This window comes from Miniopterus schreibersii (assembly GCF_964146895.1).
Source record: "Miniopterus schreibersii genome assembly, chromosome: 1".
Taxonomy (NCBI): domain Eukaryota; kingdom Metazoa; phylum Chordata; class Mammalia; order Chiroptera; family Miniopteridae; genus Miniopterus; species Miniopterus schreibersii.
The window spans coordinates 20,972,449-20,990,934 of NC_138101.1; the positions used below are offsets into that span (position 1 = coordinate 20,972,449).

General features: G+C 44.6%; 1 protein-coding gene across 6 annotated transcripts in view; it reads left to right on the top strand.

The window, feature by feature from the left end:
- Positions 1–18,486, top strand: part of TBC1D1 (TBC1 domain family member 1) — a 197,391-nt gene that overhangs the window by 153,792 nt on the left and 25,113 nt on the right. For all 6 annotated transcript variants that reach the window (XM_081143415.1, XM_081143413.1, XM_081143414.1 and 3 more), the window contains 3 exons: positions 3,423–3,608; positions 9,507–9,668; positions 15,538–15,696. In XM_081143415.1, the coding sequence (XP_080999541.1) occupies positions 3,423–3,608; positions 9,507–9,668; positions 15,538–15,696 (507 nt within the window). The remainder of the gene's footprint in view (positions 1–3,422; positions 3,609–9,506; positions 9,669–15,537; positions 15,697–18,486) is intronic.

Below are 18,486 nucleotides of genomic sequence, written 5' to 3' on the forward strand. Positions count from 1 at the left end.
TCTCTGAATAGGAGAGTAGCTGCAAAAGCTGGAGCTTCACAAGCTTCTATAGACTTTGGTCCTTGTCAGCGACCCCGTTGGCAGAAGTAAATGGACCAAACAGCCTAAACTCCTAGACGTGTTCCCGCAGCCTGACCTGGGTTACACCTGCTCTGCTCATTATGTCACATTGGAAATTAACGCAGCAGGAATTTTCAAGACACCCAGGAGAAAGGCTGTGGTAAACAGAAAAGATGAGGTTAGAGGAAGGAGACTGGGTGAGATGAGCCCTTGTCTTATTAGCAGGGCTTAAGAATGGGAAAGAATGCCATGCTGTTTCACTTATATGTGAACAAAATAAATGAACAAACAAAATTGAAACAGACTCATGGGCACAGAGAACAGACTGATGGTTGCCAGAGCGGATGGGGGCTTGGGGGACAGGGTGAAAAAGGTGAAGGGATTAAAAAGTACAAGTTGATCGTTACAAAATAGTCCTGGGGATGTAAAGTACAGTATAGGTAATATAGTCAATAATATTGTGATAACTGTGTGTGGTGCCAGGTGGGTACTGGAAACATCAGGGAGAACACTGTAAAGTGTGTGATTGTCTAACCACTGTGCTGTACACCCGAAACCAATACAGAATAATACTGAATGTAAACTGTACTTGAAAAATAAGGTTAAGAAAAAATTGTCTAACAGACAACAACAAAGAAGAAAGGGAAAGAACTTTCAGGTTAACGTCCCCTCCTGTCCCGTTGCCTGCGGGGTCCCTGAGCCCTTCTTGCTCACACGTGGAAGCACGGACCTGCGGCTCTGACCACTGTCCCGGGGCCCCCTCGTCAGCCAGGAGTCACCGTTTGGAAGCGAGGCCCTTGTGAACCAGAGGGAGTGTAAATACTTCCAACATGAGATAAAGCGGAACCCGAATCATAACTGAGTGTCCAGCAGAGTCTCAACAGCCCAGATGGTAAAAGGGGAAAAAGAAAAAAGGAAAGCGTTCGAATGGAAGCGCTCAGGCTGCTGGAGAGAGGGAACGGGGATACGGCGTCAGATTCCTCTGGAAAGGAGGGTTGAAGCTGGGCACGGTCCACAGTGACTGGTCCTGTGTATACAGGTGGTTCGGGGATCGGTTTATCTTCTAGGCGTTTTGCAGGAGAACATTTTTCAATCTTTGATTTAAATCAGAACAGTTTTGCATTATTTTTCCTTGATTTTCTGATTATAAAAATGTTTCTCATCATGAATTCAGGAAATACAAAGGAGAACAACGCACGTGCCCAAACCCAGCACCTGCTCCTCTCTCCTTTTATTCAGCAGTTACTTATGAAGTACCTGCTGGGTGCCAGGCACCATGCTTGGTGCTGGGCAAACCCTTGTTGACAAGGTGGCTTTGTTGAGTCTTCTTAGAGCTTCCAATCGACAGGCTAAATCTCAGCATTTTTTTCTGTGCTATCGAACACGTTATAGCAGACAAAAAGAGCTAATTAGTTTATTGTATTCTTACTGTGTGTTGGATCCTGTTTTAGGTGGTTTAGATCATGCGTATCAACTCAGTCCCTCTAGCACCACAATGAGGGAGGTGCTGTTATTCCCACTTAACAGATTGGGAAACTGAGGCACAAAGAAGTTAAGCAACTTGCTAAAGGTCACAGAATCAATGAAGGCAGACTCTTGATTAAAACCCAGGCAGCCTGGCTCTAGAGCCTGACCTATTAGTCACTGAACTGTACTGCCTGTCATAATGTAATAATATTGATATCATGCTATACACAGTTTTGATTCCTGAATTTATATTGATCATTAACACATGAGCATCCTCCCATAATGTACATAAACTGTGTATTATTTCTTACCAGTAAAAGAAATAGAATTTTAATTAATTTATTTGTTTACTAGGAGCGCAATGAAATAAGCAGATATAGAAATGTGATGCTAAGCATTTAAATGCTACAGATTTAAGATTTCTTAATGCTTATCATAATTTTTAGTTTAATTTTTGTTTTTTAGATTTTATTTTTAAATTACAGTTTACACTCAATATTATTTTGTATTAGTTTCAGATATACAGCACAGTGGTTAAACAGTCATATGCTTTACACAGTATTCCCCCCAATCATAATTTTTTTTAATCCAGTAATTTTAAGAGGAGTTAACATGGACAAGTGACTCTAGGAAATTAAACATTTTGTAGTTTGTGTTTGATTTTATAGCAGAAAACAAACCCAAGGTCAGATGAAGATAGTGAGCAGCCGATGCTGACGACTGTTCTGGAAACTTACCGTAACGTGGAACTGTGGTGGAGCTGTGGGCTAGAAGAGATTGTATGTTATATTATGGGTGACTGTGAAGGGCTTTTCACGGCATGCGTTCAGACCATGATTGTATTTAGGTTGAGTTTAGACAGAAGTTCCAAGAATGAGTTGTGTCAGGTGAGGTCCACCTGTACAAGAACGTGTGCTGCTCTTCAGAGCTAGTCTCACAGCAAGCAGGGGTGCTCTGTGCGTGCTGTTGGTACTTGTGAGTACACTGTGTGCCAGCAACACAGTGTCTGCAGTCAAGAAAGGTACAGACTCATGAACTGTGAGGAGATTTCAACTAATAAATAGAAATTTAAAACTTGATGACTGCTAGGAAACATTAGAATAGTGGGGATATCCAGCAGAAAGCTTGGACTTCCGAGTCAGACATAAGTTGGGATCTCGATGCACCTGCTCCTTCACTGTATGGCCCTGGGCAAGTTTCTTGGCTTCTCTGAGACTTAGTTTCCTTTTCAGGCTAATCCCTGCCTTCTGGAATTGTCCTCAGGATCGAATGAGTCATTCTACACAAAGCACCTGGTACAGTGCCCAGCACTTGGTAGAGGATCCGCTGATGGTCACTGTTATTATTGGCTATTAAATGTGTTTTGATCTTCTTTCACAATACCTAGCATATGACAGAGTGGGTGAGAGTGCATATGAAAGTGAGACTGGATTCCAGTCCTCGCTCTACTACTTCCTGGCTGTGCGACACTGGGCAAGTTATTCAAGTTCCCTGTGCTTCAGTTTGCTTTCTTTAAAACGGAATAGTTCTGGTACCTACGTCTTAGGGTGGTTGGGTGTTAAATAAGTTGTTATACACACAGTGAGCACTAGGTGAATGCTCTTATTGTTATTAATGTAGTCATTAACTCAGAAGAAGATACATTACACCTTAAAAAATAGGTATCTTTGAACATTTCCTCAGCTGCTACAGCTTTTGCTTACTACTTGATATGTTGTTCAATGTTTATAGTTCAGATGTGGTTTATTACAGTGCATATTAAAACATGAATCATCAATTTGGGTGACATCATCATGTAGTATCCGAACAAGTAGAATTTTCTGATTTGGCACCATGTTTAAATATAGATTTTTATGGAAAAATGGCCATTCTGAAGTGTGCTTTTCCCTCTCCAGATTACTCTGAGCTGGGAGAGCTTCCCCCACGATCGCCTCTAGAGCCCGTCTGTGAAGATGGGCCCTTCGGCCCTGTGCCAGAGGAAAAGAAAAGGACCCCTCGTGAGCTGCGGGAACTGTGGCGAAAGGCGATTCTGCAGCAGATACTGCTCCTCAGGATGGAGAAGGAGAACCAGAAGCTCCAAGGTTGGTTTGCGGGTTTTATACTGCACAGGCCTGATGATCTTAATTCGTCTGGACTTTGAAGTGAAACCACAGCTGACATAAGCGTGCCGTCTTTAAAAGAAAGCAAGGTCCTCTAACACACACATACATGTGTGTGTGGATATATATATATAAGTATCTGTTTACTTTTCACAGTAAAGTTAACACCACATCCTGGAGATCTGGTGATCTCACCAAGTGTACTAGCTATTCCTGTATGGCCATTTTTAGCATAACGTCTAGAACAACCTGCAGATATAAGCTTCAACCTTCTAAAAGTGGATTTTGTTTTGTTTTTTTCTCTCTCTCCCTACTTTGTCCCCAACAATAGTCTGTGTCTGGATGTTATATATGAACTAATCCCACATAATCATTAAGTTCATTGCTTCAACTCTTACGTGCAGTTTTAGTAAGTTTCAAGTAACTTGGAAACGTCACCGTTAGCTGAGCTCTGCCTGTGCTGATTCAAGGTGTTTTATGTAGACAGACCCATTCGACCCTGAGGACAACTCCAGAAGGCAGGGATTAGCCCAAAGAGGAAACTGAAGCTCAGAGAAGCCAAGCAACTTGCCCAGGGGCATGTCAGGATCAGAATAAGACATGAACTTTGGAAGTTCAGATTTTGTTCATTTCCTGTTTCCATGCTGTCACGTGAAGCAATAAATATTGTTTTCGAAGTAGCTAAGAGCTATTTACATAGCCTGGGTGGTATAATGGAAAAAACACAGGTCTTAAAGTGTGGAGAGCTGCCTGGCTATAAAATAATGAGGATTTTGATCATGAGTCTAGACATACTCTTAGAGGGAGCCCTGTCCAGGTAGTTCAGTCACTCCATCACTCCCAAGGAAATTTTAGAATTAGAGTACAGTGGTCCCCATTTAGCTATGGTTTTGCTTTCTGGGCTTTCAGTTACCTGTGGTCTGAAAATATTAAATGGAAAATTCCAGAAATAAACAATTCATACGTTTTATTTTTATTTTTTATTTTATTTTTAAAAAATATATCTTTATTGATTTCAGAGAGAGGAAAGGAGAGGGAGAGAGAGAGATAGAAACATCAATGATGAGAGAGTCATTGATCGAGCCTGCAACCTGGGCATGTGCCCTGACCGGGAATCGAACCCCAATCGCCTGGATCCTAGGTTGACACTCAACGCACACCTGGCTGGGCCAATTCGTACGTTTTAAATTGTGTGCTGTTCTGAGTGGTGTGATATAATCTCGAGCTGTCCCACTCCATCCTGCCCAGGACATGAATCATCCCTTTGTCCAAAGTGTCCTCGCTGTCTGCACTGTTCGCTCACTAGTCACTTAGTAGGCATCTTAATTATCAGATCCACTGTCACTGGGTCACAGTGCTCATGTTCAAGTAACCCTTATTTTACTTAATAATGGCCCCAAAGCACAAAAGTGGTGTTACTGGCAATTTGGATATGCCAAAGAGAAGCCATAAAGTGCTTCCTTTAAATGAGAAGGTGAGTATGTACAGGAAAAAACAGTGCATATAGGGCTCAGTACTGTCCATGGTTTCAGGCATCCACTGGAGGTCTTGGAACGTATCCCTGTGGATAAGGGGTGTAGACTACTATACATTTCATTGAACGTCCCCTCTGATTGTCAGTCTTCACTTTTAATAGTGATCTTGCTGTTTGTAAAGAGCTGAACGTCATTAAGACGCTGGGTTTGATGAATATGGTTCATAGTACAGATAAGTGTATTTTCTTTGACCACAAACAAGAAGTGAAATACGAAGTAACAAGACCTACTGAAGGTAGCCCAACAGTCATAAGAGGCTGCTTGTGGATGTAGATTCATTACTGAAGCTGAGCGAGAAGGGCCATCCCCTGAGGGTGCTGTGAGTGCGAAGGTTTCTCCTAGCTCCAGTTTTCTTCCATTTTCTTATGGGTTCCTGCAGATAATTAATTCTAAGGGCAGAGGTCTAAAAGAGCTTTGATAGTGATGGCATCGCTGACTGTCATCAGTTGAGTGACAGCTCTGGAGCACAGCACTCTCATTCCTGTGCGTGTTGGTTGGGATTTTGTTTGAAGCAAAAAGGCAGTCATGTTTATCACGTGGGTCATAAACCTTAGTGCCTACCCTGGAGATCACGCAAATGACAGCCACAGGAAATCAGGGCTCCACTGTGAAACAGGAATGGTGCTGGCCGGCCTCTTGGGAATGTTGGGAAGAATCGTGACTGTCATTGATGAGATCAGGAGACCACAAAAGCAGAGCTGCTGTAAAGCAGTGTAAGTGGCAATTTGCCAGAGTAGAATGAGCTGGGGCGTTGCGTCAGGTTACCTGGAACACCTTGCTGGGTGTTGTATACGTGCACTGCCCCGCCCTGCATCTTTCTGCCGCTTCCTCATTTCACCTGGCAGCCTTCAGTCCTGTGTGGGCTTTTGTTTTTGCTGCTGGGATTAGTTTCTCTTTTTAGCTCTGCAGAGTTCAACACATGTTTACCTTTGTGGTGAAAGCACAACGAACTTGCTAAATATAATTTAGAAAGCATTGTATCAGTGTGTACAGTACCCATATTGCTGAGAAATAATCATCAATAAGAGCCTGATCGTGAGCTGCCTAAAAGCATTTAGTAAGCTGTGTCGGGGTGGGATAGGGGACAGAATTTTGTCAATAAATACAGAAGCGAAATTTGACAAGAACTAACCAGGGAGTGAGTGAATTATGTGCTAAAGAGACAGTCTTTCTATTGCATTTTATTTTTCAATTGCTTTTAAAAAGGAAAGTTCAATTGCAACTGGGAGTGGCTCTTGAAATTGTTCCCAGGTTCAGGCCAACTGGCATGCTCTTTGGAAAGGGAATTAAAGAAAAATGTATGAGGAGGTTCCACCTACTGCTCAGCCTAGTTCCTGGCTTTTGCATATATGGATCAAATATTTATTACTGTCCTAGAAGCACTGCATCTGAGAAAGAACCAAACTACATCATTGAAACCTACCTCACTCGTTGGAGACAGTTGGAAGCTGAATTGTAATTTCCTCAGTTAAACAGCTTATTTTTTCAGTGATGTTGGGACTGAAATGCATCCCCAACAGCCCTCTGCTATGCCCCTCTGCAAGGCCATTTTTCCTCTGTTGTAAATGAAGACTCAAGCAGCCTCCTGCCAGGCAGCAGAGCGTGATTCAGTACAAGCATAGCTCTTGGTCAGCACGTTATTTCTTGTTGGACTGACTCTCGTAGTTCAGCATTTCTTGTTTAAGATTAAAATATCACAGGTAATACATCTGCATAATGACACATCGAATTTGGAATGTTCATTGAATTGTGATTGAAGATATTTTAAAAAAGCTTTTTTCCTGGTTAAGCAAATACTACATGTTGATTGTAAAAAAATTAAATAATGGGTGCAGTTTCCGTAAAATCTTTACAAGCTCAGGGGCCATTTAATTACTGAGGCTCCCAGCCCCTTAGCCTCTCCTTTCTAAGCTCTCACCAGGTGGTGGCAGCAGGAAGTGTGTTTTATCTGTGGAGGTGGCTAACGGCGCAGAACTGGGGACTGGCAGCCACAGCCCACCTTACACAGTGGACATAAATCAGATCTGAACATTGGTCCAGAGTCCAAATTAGCGCACACGTCCATGTTAAGTGATTATAAATGTTTTTGATGATTCTTGCAAAGTTACACCCGATCTCATGCAGTCCTGGTTTCTCCCCCAGCCCCAGAAACTCACACACAAGGGATTGTAGACCCTTATTTATTGTTTCAGTTTGGTCTTATATCTAAAGGGCTTGCCTGGACGCCTTGACGTTTGTTGCAGGCCTGCACCATCTGCCTTGGATGACAGGCATTTTGGAGGCAGCTGATTTTAGGCAGCAGTGTTGTCAGGATGCTGAACAGCAGAATGTTGCCGGGGCCAATAGTGAAGTATGTGGATTAAGCCTTTTCAGCTGAATCTTCTGGCCAGATATTCCTGTCCTGGTAACTTCAGAGCCAGTTTCTCGTGTTGTTTGCTGGGCTCTTCAGTGCACAGACATGCTCACAAGCAAGAGTTCACAGCCAGAGAAATGTGTGTCGGCTCCAAGAGCCTTGTGCCACTTGTGTTCAGCAAGGCTGATCCTGAACCCGATTTGCCACAAGGGTTAGTTCAATGCTAATGACATCTACTGTGCTGCCTCACAGCCAAAAAAAATCTAGAGTTGACATTTTTTAAAAATTTGAACTCTGCAGATGTAGGGAATTGTTTAGCAGGACCTTTAAAATGTATTCTTCAAAGTAAGAAGGGAAAGAATAGAGATAGTAGATGAGAAATTGCAAAAAATAAGAGAGCACTAGGCCTGGAGTCACTTGGCTGCCCACCAGCTAGTCAGCAACCTTGTCAAGACCCTTAATGGCTCTGAACCTCAGTGACTGTGTCCATGAGTGAGAGGCTAGACCAGGGGTCTCTGCAGGCTTTTTCAGTGCTACCTTTTGATGTATTTGTACTGGAAGGTGGTAATTGGACCAGTTAAGTACAGAACCCATGCATCAGATGCATAAGGTCTCACCACCAGGGTATCTTTAGCCAGATTTAGTGAGTTAGCATCTGCTCAGTTTCTGACTTGGTAAAAGAAAATATTTTATTTTACTCCATCAGCACCTAGTTTGGCTCAGTGGTTAGAGCATTGGCCCAAGGACTGAAGGGTCCCAGGTTTGATTCCAGCCAAGGGCATGTACCTCGGTTGCAGGCTCGATCCTGGGCCCCGGTCAGTGCAAGTGCAGGAGACAACCAGGGATGCTTGTCTGTCATGTCAACGTTTCTCTCTCTCTCTTTCTTTCTCCCTCTCCTTCTCCCTCTCTCTTTTCTTTCCATTCTCTCTGAAAAGCAATGGAAAAAACATCCTCATGTGAGGATTAAAAAATAAAAATAAAAATAATTGATCTGTGCCTAATCCCAGAAAAAATGTGTAATTAATAGGGGCAAGCTCTGTAGCACAGTGAGGCCGAGGGTCCCAGATCCGCTCTGCCTCCTGCTCTGGGACCTTGGTGAAGCTACTCAGCCTCTAGTGCCTCAGAGTGACATTCGGATGAAATGGTACTAAACATAAAGCACTTAAGACATGTAGTATTTATTATCATCACAAAGTCGAGTTTACCAGCTCTGTGAAAGTCTGTGTTTTGGCTTATACTTAGCTATATGTCCTATCTGCTCTATTAATAAATGCACAGTCTAGATCTCAGATGTGGTGTGGAGTGGATTTGGGGGCTGACAGCATCACCACTGTATCTAAATAGGATTTAGTGGTTTTACGTGGAAATGAAGTTGTCAGTTTTAATCTTTCTTAGAATTGTCAATTTAAAATCTTCCTGTGTTGATGTTGCCCCCTCACCCCCAGGTTCGATAATTTAGGTAGAATTCTTCTCCTTTTCAAAATATATCTTTATTGATTTCAGAGGGAGGAAAGGAGAAGGAGAGAGAGAGATAGAAACATCAATGATGAGTCACTGATCGGCTGCCTCCTGCACGCCCCCAACTGGGGATCGAGCCCGCAACCCGGGCATGTGCCCTGACTGGGAATTGAACCCCGATCGCCTGGATCCTGGGTCGATGCTCAACTGCTGAGCCACGCCCGGCCAGGCTAGGTAGAATTCTTCTTAATGCAGCTTTAAACCGAGTAGGGTTGGTGGGAAGTAATTGCTACCTTCATATATGTGAGGAGATGTCATCTGAAAAGTGCACATTTATTCTGTTCAGCTCCGGGAAGCAGAAACAGGACTATCAGTAGAAGCTGCTTGAAAGGGGCTTGGCTCTAAATGAGAAAGGACCACCCTTGAAGAGCCTCCCTTAGCTTACATAACATTTCCTGTTAGGCAGCCACGCTGGGAGACAGAAGACACGTCTCCGCAGTGTTCAGTAATGTGCTCTCACATGGTCTGTTCCAGCTTCTGAAAACGACCTGCTGAACAAGCGCCTGAAGCTTGATTATGAAGAGATCACGCCTTGCCTTAAAGAAGTAACGATGGTGTGGGAAAAGATGCTGAGCACGCCAGGAAGATCCAAAATTAAGTTTGACATGGAAAAAATTCATTCCGCTGTTGGGCAAGGTAAGCCTTACTGGGAATCAGTCCAGCAAACCTCACCCCTCACTGATGGTTGGGGAGAAGTCTGAAAAAAAAAAAAAAAAAGTTTAGGTACAATGTTAGTGGGCATCTCTCCCCTATTTATCACTTAATTAATCTGTTTCTAAATATCTTAGTTAATTGATGTGACTTTCATCACCTTTCATGATTCCTCTTAAGTAAACCAGTTACAATGCCCAGGAAACAGGAAGCAGACAGAGGACAACCCAAGGACTTAGTTGCCTATAAACTAGGCAAAGATACGATGATATGCTCTGAGTTAAATAGTAAGCTGAGAACTAATTGTGTGGCTTCTCTCTGAGTACTCTTGGCAGACAACATAGAGTGTTGGGCACAGACATCAGACAAGTTGTTGCGAATTCAGATCCCAGCCCTACCAATCTGCAGTGTGATCTTAGGCAAATGACTTAACCTCTCTGAGCCCTATTTCCCATATGAGTAGCATGTGATGATGACAGTGGTTGTTGCGAGGAGTAAATGAGCTGGTACCCAGGAGCACATTGCATGTGTCTGCTCCACTGAGAGGTCCCTGGAGAGTGGGCAGTTCTGCTACTTTTTTTTTCTTAGTGGTCTGATGACTCTATACCAATCCAAACTGTTTACTGGCCCAGGATGAACTCAGAACTTGAGACTAAGCATTTAGAAACTTTCCCAGCAATTTGACAGATCCCATTTTTTAAAAAAGTGGACGTTTTATTTTGTCAGTCTTTTTTCCCCTCATTTTATTTTTCTACTAATTCATTTTTTACTGCATTTTACAAAAGTATCAGTTTGCTGATTGGAAAATTCTAAAAGAAAACACTGGTCCTTCATCACAGATAATTGGAGAAGTGCCATGTTAGAGCTTAACTTTGATGCTTATTGGTGTTCAAGTGAAACAACCATTTCTTTTAAAATGTATATGAGTGTGTGCTGGCAAGGGTGGGAGCTTTTCGAGTCTAATCTAATTCCAGTGCTCCTGAGTTCTGGCCAATCTAGTCATGAATAACCAAGTGTTTAGAAAAAGAGTTGCAAAAATATATAAATCTTAGGGTTTTCTCCTGACTTTATTAGCTGTTCTTTGGAAGAAGTTATACATGCGTCCTTCATCTCTGAGAGAGAAAATGGAGCAAAGTGGTTTTGTTCTGTAGTATATTAGGCATTATCCAACCTTTATCTGGGTTTTGGCAGCATCAGTTTTAGTAATACATAGTTACTGCTGGTTATGACTTTCCCCCCTTCCATGAATAAGGAAACTTGGACTCAGAGCAGTTGCGTAAGGGCTGCAGTGCTGGTCTCACACCCTAGTTCTAGGCACCGTATGACCCTGCCTGTGGTTGGACTGTGCCTCAGCAGTGCTGCTCTCTGAGACCAGAAATATGGCACGTGGTGAGGACACAGGTTGCAAATGGGCCCCTTGTGATCTCTGGCAGGTGTCCTCACCTTTCTGAGCTCTGGCCTCCTGGCTGCTAGAGAGGCATGGACCAAGAAGAGGTCCTCAGAGCTCTCTTCCAGTTCTCACATGCTTTGCACCCATAGTGGTTGCTGGAGGTTTATCATTGCACCACATGGCCCTAGATCACTCTTTTGAAAAAAAGAGGAAGCAGAGAAAAGAATGAGTTCGTTCCTTCCCCTTTTCACTGGTGACTACATCATGGTCTTCAGTTGTCTTTGTTTATATAAAAGGTAAATCTCCTGGGCCTGTGACAGCTGTTCCAGATGTTTGACTTTCTTAGAAGCCTGCACCTGGATATATTGGTTTCCATCTTGCATTTTTACAAGGGGGGCTAAATACTCTAGGCACCTGGAACCTGTCTGTTAAGGATAGATGGGTGAACAGTGTGTATACTGAGGTGAGCTGAGGCTAACCTGGAATTTCCTCGTGTATTTCCGACATTGCCACATCACTTTCCGTGGCAGGAACTCTGAATTTCTAACTGTAAAAGGGGCTTTGTCAATTATTCAGCTGGTTTCAACGCATAGGATTTAACAACTCCAAACAAATGGCCTCAGTCCATCTTGTAGCTCAGAATAAAAAATGAGATTAAATCAGAATCACACCTTTGGCCTTCTAGGTCGAGGCCAACTCACTTCCAAGCCCTTGAAAAGAAAAGGCAATCTCTGTATGTGTAAGAGGACCCTCAGTGATGGAAATGAAGGGATTTATGAACTTTCCAAGTTAAAACTGAGAGTAGCAGCATTAGAATGTCAGTTTGGGAGAAGGAGGAATAGTTCTGTGGAATTTTAAACATTTCAAAGTTTAGCTTGGGTTTAAGTGGTTTATTTTATTTAATGATTTATTTAAATGATCTCATTTATTTAATGATTAAGAGGTGTCAAGTAGAACTTTATAAACAGGAGTGTGCTTTTCTAGGAATGGGGTTGCAAAGAGTCTACCTGAGCAGTAGGCACTATGGGCCAGGTGCAGACTCTGCTTACCTTTGACCCAGCAATGCCATATATAGAAACCTAGATACTAATCAATCAACAGTGTTCTGCAGTGGGAAAGAATGCTTATTTGGCATTGCTTAATAGCCAAAAAAGAAAACAGAACCCAAATCCCCAGCCATGTGACCACACCCATGCCATACTCCCTGAAAATGACACAGTAGATTTGTACTGATGCAAAAAATGAGTCGCTGAATGAAAGAAAAAAGTACAGCATGGCCTCACATGCTGTTGTGTGTGTATCTGTAGAAAAACATCATGATGTGTTCGCAGATATCTGAGTAATAAGCAGGATGACCACGCATCTGGCTTGCCTGGCATAGCCCTGTTTTACAGCTTGTTCCAGTAAGATAGTCAATCCCCTTCCTCCCCTTTGCTTTCATAAGCATCCTGCTTTGGATGGTGATTTATATATTCACTCTAGTTATGGGTAGTTTTTCATTTTCTTCTTTATGCTTTTTGCCCTTTCAGGAGTTTTGTATTTGAATAGTGAGCATATATTACTTTTAACGTCATACAGATGAAAAAGTATTTGCATTTGGGTGGAGGGTGGCCGCCTGTCCACCCAGAGCTCTGCCTACAGGTCCTGGGTAGACTCCTGCAGGTTTCTCTCTTGGGTTAGGAGTGGAGGCAAAACAGAGCATGGAAAGATTATTCCAGGTCATTAGCAAAAGCATTGGCTCCAATTTGCATGAGCCTTTGTTTTTAAATCACGTGTCTAAGCTTTCTCTTAAATACCAGAATATGTGGTACTGCCCAGTGACACAGAGCCAGTGGGTTTTTTTCCTCCAAAAAAAAAGTCCGATAAGTTTAATGGGATTGAGTTAGTAATAAGAGGAAATTGTTCATCTCATAACTTGGGAAAATTTTCCAGTTTGAAAAAAACTATTTTGTAAAAAGCCCCACTATAAATCACTTAGCATGCAGTTTCTCAGGCCACATTTATTTCTAATGCGGTTTGCAGTAGTAAAAGCTAGTATGTGTGTGCATATATATACATATAACATGTATATTCTGTATATATATGACATACACACACACACATACTAGCCTTTACTACTTCGAACCATACACACACACACACACACACACACACACACACACACCCCTAAGATATATTTCTGAGCAGGAACACTAGAGAGGGAGAGAAGCAATAGAATAATATAGAAAAGCAGATATGCAGGTGTATTAGTCTCCCGTTGCTGCCATAACAAATTATCACAACATCAGTGGCTAAAACAACACAGGTTATTCTCTCACATTCTGGAGGCTGGAATTCTGAAGTGAAGGTGGCAGCAGGGCTGCACCTCCCCTCTTCCAGCTTTGGGTGGCTGCCAGCATTCCTTGACTCGTAGCTGCATCACTCCGGCCTCTGCCTCTGTGGTCACATAGCCTCCTCCTCTGTGTGTCTCTTACAGACACCTGTCATTAGATAGAGGGCCCACCTGGATAATCCAGGGTGACGATCTCATTTTGGGATCTTAATTATATCTATGAAGACCTTTTTCCAAATAAGTTAACATTCACATGTTCTGGGGATTCGGATATAGGCATACCTTTTTGGAGGCCACCTTTCAACCCACTCCTTAGGCCATCAGATTAACACTGGCTGAGATAAACATTCAGAAAGGTGTAGGATACGGTCACAGTTAAGCGTGGCTCTATATTTCTCCCACAGGCTTTTTTTTTACAACTGGTTTGTGTAAGGGAAAACCAAATTACTTACTATAACTTAAGTATTTCCAAGAGATGGCTGTAATTATTTCAAAATATTTCCTTATGGAGCAAGTAATAGATTGACTGCTATCTGGTTCAAACGACAAATTATTATTTTATTATTAATTGCCAGGTAAGAACATAAAATATTTTTTCTCCAATACCCATGTGAGCAGCCCTGTGTCTAACTGTTGTGACAGGGAGGACATCTGTAGAAAATGTCAGTCCCTCTCCCTGGGCTGCCACTGAGCAGCTGGGTGATCTCGGACAAGGGACCTATTCTCGGGAGCCTATTTCCTCATCTTTACCGTGAGGGTGGTATTTCCCTTAGGTTGTGAGGATGATGCCAAGTGCTCAGAATGGGGACAGCACCATGACCTTGTAGGAATAGTAGCTGCTGCTGCTGCCCTCTTGCCAGAATACAGACTTATCTCGGAGGTGGCCAGTGGGGAACCTAGAAAAACCTTCTTCCCGGGGAGGCTCCCCGAGGGGCAGGGAAGTGCAGGGAGCGGTCACCTTTTTTCTGGATGGGGGAAGCTCAATTCCTTATTCACAGGTTCCTTTTCCTTATTTGGAGCTTCTCTTAAGAGAACTCCCATCAGAGATGAGAAAGATTTGGCGTCTTATTAGGTAGTCTTTCTCTCCCCATTTCCCACTGGTGCCTGTGACAGCTGAATGATGAACCAAATAATTTTGAATCTTGAAAACCAGAGGATTTTGAATCGTGAAAACCGTCACTTTTTCTAATGAGGTTTGCCCTAAATAACATCATTAACTTTAAAAGAACTTTTCTTATGTGTGGACATTTTTTTTTATCACTTTGAGTTTTCAGATCAATCATATTTGAATCATTGGGCCAAGTCTCTCGGGTGATTTCTCTCGTTTTCAGGTCTCCGCTGACTGCTCACCCCGGCAGGTTTGCGCAGACGGTGCGCCATCTGGCCTTAGGCCCCTTCCCCAGCCCACCCTGCAGAAAGGTGTCTCATCAATAGCCTGGAATCTCAGCTGTGATTAGGCCCTTCCTTCCCCAGCTCAGAAACATCCCATGGTTCCCTAGAGCTACCAAATGAAGGGCAGGTTTCTTGCTCAGTTTTGCCTCTACTAAAACCTGTCCAGCATGACGGGCCCCTGCTCCAGCCCCATGTGTGCCCTGGGCCAAGGTGACAGAACACTCACAGTTCCCTTCCTCTGAGTTTTCTCTCCTCCTTCCCCCCACTCCTAAGTCCTTGCACAAATGAAAGGTTCTGTGGAATCTTGATTTCCTTCATCTCAGCACACCTCACTTTGATCACAACTCCTTTTATGAAATGACCTTCTTCTGCGTGGTAGAGTTACACGCTTGCTCTTCTTTCCCTAGGACACTATCAGTTGGCACCAGATAGGGGCTCAGACCATTCACAGTTTATTCCTGGCAGATTCTAGCATAGTCCCAACAGAGAGTATATATTTGAAAGGTGAAAGGAAAGTGGGAGGGGGTCGGGGATGTGAGGGGAGAAATGGGGGGTGTGGAGGAAGGAAGGAAAGGAGTAGATAGGACAAAATTTTGGTTGCTTCCTGTGCTGCTAATTCATAATAGAACAAGAATTCAGATCAATGGAATAAAACACAACTCATTTTTATTATTAAGCTGTATTCTGTGCATAAAGTCTTTCTCTGCATTTTCTACCCCTTCCTGGCCCCATCCCCGAAGGTGTGCCACGTCATCACCGAGGTGAGATCTGGAAATTCCTCGCAGAGCAATCCCACCTTAAACACCAGCTTCCCGGGAAACAGCAACCCAAGGACACGCTGTACAAAGAGCTCTTGAAACAGCTCACCTCGCAGCAGCATGCCATCCTTATCGACCTTGGTAAGTCTGCAGATCGATGCGATGTGGAAATGGAAGTTTCACTCACTTGAAAAATCGGGGGAGACTGTCCAAGTTATTTAGTGATCTGCCTTTAGGTTTAGCAATCGAAATTTGCTACTGAGCCTTTCAATTAAAAAAGCCCTGGAGTAATAACAAATGCCTTCATCAAGTACACATAAAAATCTCTCTCCCTTCACCAGGCAGCTGTTAACTCTGCTCTGTGTGAGGGTGGCAGTCATGAGGGCTCCAGCTGTGACCATGGTTCAGGTCAGTAATTCAAATATTGACAGGAGGTTTTATAGTCAACCGAAGGAGCATCCTGGAAGACATAAGTGTCAGAACCAAGGGCTGGTTTAATTACAGGAGCCACTCCCTAGCCTTTACTGCTTTCCAACAGGGTTTATTAGAAAAATTGTAGAGAGCAGATTGTGTGTGCCTGGGGCAGTTTTATTTTGGAAAAGGGGGTACCTTGTCTCTTGAATAGTTTTGAAAATGCTAAGATGGGAACAGTGCATTGGACACGTGGCGTTGCCACGGTGAAGAGCATGTGTCATGAGGATGTAATTTAATGTATGGAAGAGCCTCCTGATTTGTCCCCAGCCACTCACCGGGTGGAGGCGGAGCGGGGACCCGTGCACCCTCTCTGCCTGCCGCCTCTAACTGTGGCTTCCATCTCCACCGGCTGCAGGGCTCCGGGAGCCCTGAGGGCCCCATGTGGAGGCTGCTGGAACCTGGCCCTGCTGCTTTCAGAGCATGTGGCCCTACTTCCGGAATATTCTTCCTGGCTGTTGCTGCTGCCGCCTGGGACTTGCCTGAGCCTCTGTCTGTGCTTCAGGCCTGGCAGTGGCCTGGCTCTTTAGGTCCCTGCAGCAGCCAGGAGGGAGGGAGGACATTCCCAGTAATTTGAAGGGGAGCTGGATCAGGCAGTATTGGGTCTTTTCTGTCCAGCCACACAGCAAAGTTTAAGGGTCAGTTTCATAAATGTTGCCATTGGTCTAAGCTTGAGTGTCATCAAGAAGCTGGCCCTGGCTATAGCCTCTCCTCCCACTTTCTGGCTGGATTAGGTGCCTCCGTTAGGGCATCTGTCCCACCCCATGTCTTCCCCACACCCCATGACACTCACCACATTTACAGTTACCATTATTATTTAAAGCTAATACTTAACTTTACCTCACACCAAATGGTGTGTGACCTTTACTTAAATTACTTTCTGTAATCTTCACAACACAACCAGGTAGATACTATTCGATCCCTGTTTAGAGCTGAGGAAATTGGAGCGCAGAGAGGTGGAGTACCTTGCTCCCGGGACACAGCCACCGCACTGCTGAGCACCCCGCTTTCCCCGCCACGGTCCTTGGTGGGTGCTGCGGCAGCGACGACAGCGTTTGTATTGCCTGTCTTCCCATGGGATGCTTCCCCCTGTGGGCTGGATGGGCTGCTTCACCTGCTCCCTCAGCTCCTAGGACAGAGCCTGTCACATTGTATATGCTCAGGAAGTCTTCTGAAATGTTGATGAGGCACTGCACTAGCACCTCAATCTCATGTGATCCTCGCAACAGCCCTGAGATAAGAAACGAGGAAACTGAGGCACAGAGAGATCAAGTGGTGACTACGGTCACACAGTTCAGCTGGCAGCCTAACCCCACTGTGGCTCTGTGCTGCGTCCCTGGCCCTCTGAGCTAAGTGGCCTGTGTGTTCCCATGGAAACGGCTGGCTGGGTGAAGGAGGATGCTGACAGGCTGTGATCACACCTTGGGGACAGAGTGGGGCTGGTGCCCGTTTGGCCCACTGACCCCGAGCACAGCAGTTCTGCGAATTGCCAATAGCTCTGTTTGCTCATGTGATGAGTAACAGAAAAAATGACATCATGTTCCTATCATGTGAAATGAAGTGAAAAATCAGTTCAGAGTAAGAGGTTGAAAGGGAGGGAGTACAGACAGCTTCTTTACTCCCCCCCCCCTTCCCGGGATGTGGGGAGGACGAGGGAAGGTGTCTCCCCTCGTTTCAGACTTCCTCTTGTCTTGGCCTTCCGCTCCTTCTTCCATGGCCAGGACAGGCCTCTGCCTCTTGTTGCTCAGATGTAATCACTTCTCTGCAGACGGGAAGGAAGATGCCAGCTCAGCACGGGGCCTGGGGGGGGGGTCCTCTCCTTGGGGAGCTATTTGCCCTGGCCACACCCAGGGTGGCCTCCTGCAGCCTTTCCTCCAGTCCGCACGTGGTCTGTGGGAGCCAAGGTTGGGCCTTTTCTCATTCAGGGGCAGGGCTGGGTTGCGCTCACGTCCTCTCAGTCCTGCCCAGCTCCCACCCCGCAGGCCAGCTGCAGCCACCTCCCTGGGAGCCCTGGCTCCTCTCTCTGCTTTTCTCCCAGTCCTCCAGATACCCTCCCAGGGCCGAAAAGAAGCTCTGTCTCCAACAGTACAGGTCTTGGATAACCTCTGTGCATCTCTCCAGGCTTTATCCAGGGACCTACCAGGGCCAGCCTTCTCTCCACACTTGAACTGGCAAAGCCTGTATGTTGGCCCAGACCTGGTGGTTCCAGAGAACCCTGCCTGCCAGGCTTTCCTGGGTCAGTTCAGGGAGGCCTCACTTAGAAGTTCCCCCAAGCTGCCTGTTGCTTCCCCCTCACCTCTCACCAAGAGGTGGCATTTGCCAAGTCAGTCATTTAGTCTACAGTGTCTGTTTAGTCTTCATTATGGCTAACTCAGGGCCCAATAAAGGTGAATAGTACGGAGTGAAACAAATTTCAGTGTTTCTTCAAAAGTGACATCCAACCTGGCCAGGCGTGGCTCA